This window comes from Varroa jacobsoni, unplaced genomic scaffold, assembly GCF_002532875.2.
Source record: "Varroa jacobsoni isolate VJ856 unplaced genomic scaffold, vjacob_1.0 scaffold_242, whole genome shotgun sequence".
Lineage (NCBI taxonomy): Eukaryota > Metazoa > Arthropoda > Arachnida > Mesostigmata > Varroidae > Varroa > Varroa jacobsoni.
Window position 1 is genome coordinate 388,235 of NW_019213144.1, and position 6,000 is coordinate 394,234.

At 37.9% G+C, this 6,000-nt stretch overlaps 2 protein-coding genes across 2 annotated transcripts in view; one reads left to right on the forward strand and one right to left on the reverse strand.

Annotated features, from left to right (window-relative positions):
- Positions 1 to 53: 53 nt before the first annotated feature.
- Positions 54 to 3,440, reverse strand: PIG-U (phosphatidylinositol glycan anchor biosynthesis class U). Its single transcript, XM_022856074.2, has 2 exons — positions 3,141 to 3,440; positions 54 to 2,114 (listed from the first exon to the last, which is right to left on the reverse strand). The coding sequence occupies exons 1-2, from the start codon at positions 3,322 to 3,324 to the stop codon at positions 1,042 to 1,044; spliced, it is 1,257 nt and encodes a 418-aa protein (XP_022711809.1). The 5' UTR covers positions 3,325 to 3,440; the 3' UTR covers positions 54 to 1,041.
- Positions 3,441 to 5,104: 1,664 nt separating this feature from the next.
- Oseg1 (intraflagellar transport protein Oseg1) overlaps positions 5,105 to 6,000 on the forward strand; it is a 5,054-nt gene continuing 4,158 nt past the window's right edge. Inside the window, exons 1-2 of the mRNA XM_022856025.2 lie at positions 5,105 to 5,582; positions 5,746 to 5,894. Of these exons, the coding sequence (XP_022711760.1) occupies positions 5,353 to 5,582; positions 5,746 to 5,894 (379 nt within the window). The 5' untranslated portion in view covers positions 5,105 to 5,352. The remainder of the gene's footprint in view (positions 5,583 to 5,745; positions 5,895 to 6,000) is intronic.

A 6,000-nucleotide genomic window follows, 5' to 3' on the forward strand; every position in this document is an offset into this window, starting at 1 on the left:
AAATTAAAGTTAAGATCCCGTATGAATTTACTACAGAAAACTGACAACATAAATATAATCATAATTATTTGAAGTATATTTCAGTTAGAATAGCTCATAAAATTCTACATGACTGTCGAACATGAAACCAGTTTTTTTACAAACTAAACCAAAGTCAGTGATTGAATAACATGATAAGCTATACAAATTTGGTATTAACAACTAACCACGAAAACGATTTGTGTAGGACTCACATTTTTTGAAAATATAAGTAAAAAGCAAGTTTTTTACTAACTTATTTAATATTTAAAAATATTTTTGGGAGTAGGCATTTACAACGCAAATTCAGCTACCCTGATATTATATGCAATATCAACTATTCATATAGAAAGAATCGGTATAGACAGAATACTCGATTTGGCAGGTTCTACTTTAAAAAGTACATCATTTCTCCAGCCTGTGCGAGACGTTATTTCCAGTAACTCAAACTGTCTTTAAAAAATACTCTAAGCGCCAAATACTAATTAAAAAAAAGTTTTACAACTGAAATTTGAATCTAACTACAATTGGGTGATTCTCAAAAGTCATACTACATTATTCATCTTGTTATCGAAGGCACCTTTATCAGAGGTGCCGCATTTCGTTTTTATTCAGCACACCGCATTAACTTCATCGTAGAAAGTCTGTACATATTTACATGCTGTAAGTCTCGTCGTTATGTTTCTTTGTTTTCTTCTACTTGTACGCTATATTTTTGCTTTCAGTTACCTTTCATAAACATTTTCACTCTATGACTTAACTATATATTTATTGTATTTATGAGCATGATTTATCAAACCGTATTGACAGTTCATACTCAACATTGCTCTAGAAAATTTTTCTCGCTGAATCTGCTTCGAGAAAAAAGGTTAAAAATTTCACTATAATTATATTATTAACAGTTATCAGCAGAGGGTATTCTGCTGTGGCTGCACTTGTCTTCATTTAGGGAGCCTCTCTAGGTGTCAAGCTCTATTTGTCTCTCTTGTTCGTCTGCAACGAACTGCTCTCACTCTTCGATCGCTACTCAAGGGTAAGTTTAAGTTTTTTGGCTTCAAACTCCTTTGCGTCACCGTGCTGAAGATAGAATTTACGCTTCATATCCGATACCAGTAGATCGGTGAGCAGAAACACTTGTGCGACGTTGTACAATAGCGTCATGGCGAAGTAAAAGTTGGCGTTTCCTGAATAGGCGAAAATCCACTGTTGCCACATGATTGGTGTCAGGACGAGACAGAGTGCGATGGCTGTGAACACTACAATGACCTGACGCATCAGGTCGAATAGATGTCGAAAGATGGGAAGTAACGAAGAGTAAAACGCAAAATCGGCAAGACTTGGATACGGTTTGAACACGGACACCGTGACAATGAGTGTCCAGTACAACAACAGTGGATCTTTGCGCAGCTTAATTGCCAGTGGAGCCACATAGATAAATACGTTAAGGTGGAACACACACAGGAAAAACCATCGAAAATGATCGAACAGTTCCGTGAAAAAGTACCAAAATAAGCCGACGTTCGGCGTCAAATCAGTGACGGCGAGCTGAAAGTAATATGCAGAGATATGCGAATCGCTATTAAAACTCATCAACTGGGCTAAAATTGCTGTGTACGCTGACAGGAATAGAATACACGGGGTCCGATGTCGAATGAACAGTACCGCTGGCACGACAAGAATAACTGTGTGAAGACAGCGAGACGTGAGCAATGCCAAAGTTACCGTACTTAGCGGCCAAGCGCCGTACACCATAGCGAGTAGGCTAAGAGTATGCAATAGATTGTCAAATATCGACGTATTCTGTGACACACATGACAGAATATTGAACGGCGATAAACAGTAGACAGTGAGTACGAGGGTGGGAATTTGTCGGGCTGTTGCTATCGTCAGAACGAGTTTTCTTGAGGATTGTGCCTTCGACAGGCTGCGATCCTGATGTAACAGGATCTGGACGCATTTCTTTGACGCTGCGTAAAGAATGAGGCCAGTCAGCAGGTCAACTACAATGAAGAGATGCACAAGACCGTTACTTCGAAGGAACGTCAGCAGAAGCGAATAGAATCGAAGCGACAGATATGGCTCATGAAGAATATCACCTAGAAATCGAGAAACCCGAAACAAAGTTTTGTAAATAAGTTTAAATTATCTCTGTCACTCTACCAAATGAATAAACAGTTCACGAAAGTTTTTCATATTGTAGGTCTGAAAAATCGTGAGGCATTAATATATTTGATGTAAGTACAACTCTGAGGAAGTAAAGCCTTTGCCATAGATTGAGCATCAGATGAAAACGTAGTTGGCTAAGCAACTGCATTAACAGATGCTCCATAGAAATTGACGTATCACCTTTGTGCACAAAGTAATAACAAATATCAAATATCTAACAAGTTAGGATGTTGCTATAAAATCTAAATGAGATTATCCTAAACTTTCACTGCAATAATAAAACTGTATGGGTATGTCTCTTAAAAAGTAGGAAAATGCACTGAGAGAGAAAACTTAATTTATCGAAGAAAAACTCTTAAGCACTCTAAAGCACTACGAATGATACTGCTGCTGCTTCCAACAAACGAATAGTGCTTTAGGGTATACAATTTTTATGTAAAAGAATAATATTGCACCTTTGGGCACATCGAAAAAGTGTTAGTGTTATCAAGATAGCATGCTACACCTTAAATTACCTCATTATTGGAGCAGTGGGACTTACAAAGCCTTGGGTGCATTTTCCAAAATATACCTAGTACTTCGGTTTTAAAAATGTAAATGAATGAATTAAGAAATTATGAACATACAGTCACCATTCGTAATATCGTATAATAATGTAAGTAAGGATTCGTAATATTATAGTTTTATAAACCATTTCTGTATTTTTTATATTTTTTAAATTATAATTTTTAATTATAGTCTTTTGTAAATTATAATTGATCGTAATAATTCGAGTAAATATACGCTTTTATTTCGAGCCGTAGTATTTAAACTCTGGTAGCTGACGTTTTGTTTTTATACCCAAAAATTGTATACGTCTTCACAAACAACGCAAAAATTAATGACCAGGTGCCTAACCACGGCGGGTGTTGTCTCAAAAGGTATACACACTTTGTTTCAAAATCTATACTGCTAACCTGAATATGGATTGATTCCATGCTTCTCCAAAAAGTATCCTTCAACAACTCTCTTCCACGAATTCATCGGTGTGCTGAGTTCGACACGATCTGCGATTCTACCCCGGAATTCTGACCACATTAAAGCTAATCGCAGAGCATAGCCACCAGTTATTAGAAACACGGCGTTAACCGCGGTCCCCATGCTTACCTAAGATTAACGGAGTTTCACGAATAATAATTCGAAACAATAATTGAAAGGAAAAATGACGAGTACTCTCCGAGCGCTCCGATGAGGGAGGGAGCTCATGTGAGGTGGTGGCAGCTAAACAAAAATATTACACACACGCCACTCGGTCATTGCGTGTCGACGTGTCGGCGGCAGTCAGTCAATAAGCTGTAATGAAGATTGTGGTTTTTCCGTATATGTGAAAATAATATTACATTCAAGAATGCAATTCAGAGTGGGGTCGCTGGAAAGCAGAATTCCAGAGGTGAAAGTTCTGGGACATTTTGGGCCAAAGATTCGCCAAAAAAATAACACACCATAATGCAACAATAAACCAATCTAGAATCGGACGAGTTATAGGGAATTTATTTTATCCAAGGGACCTCTAATTCATGACATTTAAATCTGACGCAACGATATACGGCCACCACTATGTTTGCGTCTTTGCTGCAAAAAAGACAAAGCACGCAAAAACTTCGTGTGGTTTTAGACATATGCGTTAGGCCGCGAAATGTTATGCTGCTTCGTAAAATGTCTGTTCGAGGGAACGCGATTTTTATGATAGTCAGTGATTATCAGTCATAGTCTGTCATCTATATTTTCATTTATATGGATATACCTTGTAAATTGTTTTTGTTAACCCTCTCACCTCTATTAGAAATGAAACTCCTAGCTTAGTCCTAAGATGTGTTCTAGTGCCAATAGACTTTCCCTCATTGGATTTAAGAAAAGTAATTGCCAAAAAACATTCACATGTTTATTGGTAGGTAAAACTTCTATGGTATGAATGACGAAGGTACTTTTTTTTCTGATTTAGATGTCAGTGAGTATTACACTGAACATTGCTGTTTTTGTGTTTGATGAGGTATCTATAAATGGAATGCATGAATCAAGAAAGCGCTTATAGAACGCCAGTTAAATTAAGCAATCCATCATGAAACATCTAGCCATAAACTGCAAGCAAGCTGCATCCAATTGTTTGAAAAAAATAAAATGTAGTTATTTCATCATTTACATTTAGTGTAACCAATTTCTTAATAGAGCCATTCACTCCCATTTGTTCTTTTCCGTCACGAACATTAACCAAATTCGACGATTTTGCATATTTCCTTTACTCAAACTTAGAATCAAGTTTAAGAATTAAGAGTTTTGGTTTCTCTTTCCTTTCTGTGCGCGTGCAAATAGCACCCGAGTACACCTGGTTAGGGCTCCCATAGCAACGGCGTATGTTTCCACAACAAAGCGCTGATGTTTATACGTTTGAACGGGTTAATCCATTCAGATTTCTGCGTCATAGGTCTTGAATAAATCGAACTATTTCAAGTTATAACCCTGCATGAACAAGCTGAGATGCATATTAGACTATTTGGGAAAAATATTTTCTAAGATTGAAGCCAAAATTGAATCGTGAGTTTCACGAACCTTAAGTATTTACTGCAGTACTGAGAAAGCTCTGTACCAGCTAGGATGCGCACAAGCGTTTTGTGGCAGGATAATGTAAGAGACACTGAGAGCAACGAACAGGTATTTTAGTTTTGAGACATTAATATATTCTATCCACAAAAGCTTAACGGTAACACGCAACTCTAGTTTTACTGGCACGATTAAAATTAGTACTCCACTGGATTCTGTTCAGCCATCGGCCGATGTTTCGCTAACATTCATTGTTCAGTCACCCGACCTTAAGCAGGACTAAATGAAAAACCCATTGACCCGATTGTTAGCAAGCAAACATCACTAGTGGATAGTAATATAACGTTGTGTTTGCAGCCTAAATGATGGTCGCTAATTATTGACCATGTGGACCATGCACATGTGTACATCATGCACACCTAGCGTAAGAGCTCTGTTTAAGAATTTTTGATTACGGAGTCGTAAATATCCATGATCGTTACATGATCTATTTTTTTGTGGTGAAACGGGTCATAGTCGTTGATGCGCTGTTATGCATGACATAGTAGGAACATTGTTTGAATAATTCAATTATTATGGGAAAAGAAGGCAATGGTATGTAATATTGATGAGATCGTATGTTACACGGACTATTGCTGCCTTGAGAAATGCCTTTTCCAGGTGATCTATGATGTATGTTTTGAGCCTGACGGAGCTAAGCTCCTTGTCGCAGCGGGCAGCAAGATTCTGGTCTACAATACCGATTCTGGGCAACTCATCGATGCACTTAAAGGCCATAAAGATCTCGTCTACTGTCTGTCATATGCCTCGGATGGTCAACGGTGGGTGACGCTACAGAAAATACTTCGTTTAGATAAGTTTTTCTTCGCCTTAGAGAGCAAATGCATGGGTCCATTACGTTGCGTTACATTGAATTGCCATACACATCTTTCGTCATATTTGTGTTCGACTTAACACATCCGTTTTTTTTGCATACTACTTTAGATTTGCGTCTGGCGGCGCTGACAAGATGGTAATTATCTGGACCCCCCAACTAGAAGGGATACTCAAGTATTCCCATACAGATTCGCTGCAATGTCTTTCCTACAATCCGATCACTCACCAACTGCTGAGCTGTGCTACCGGCGATTTTGGTGAGAACTACACCTAAAAGAGGCCTAAAAATCCATGCAATAAAAAGCTATTTTGAAATATGTGCTTCTAAAGAATAATGACTACCTATTGACGATGGATCTACAT

Bases quoted from the DNA above. Each gene is read 5' to 3' on its own strand.
- PIG-U (XM_022856074.2), bottom strand. From the start codon at position 3,324: ATGGGGACCGCGGTTAACGCCGTGTTTCTAATAACTGGTGGCTATGCT. The intron at 2,115-3,140 runs GTTAGCAGTATA...CTCGATTTCTAG, and splicing joins TGGAATCAATCCATATTCAG to GTGATATTCTTCATGAGCCA.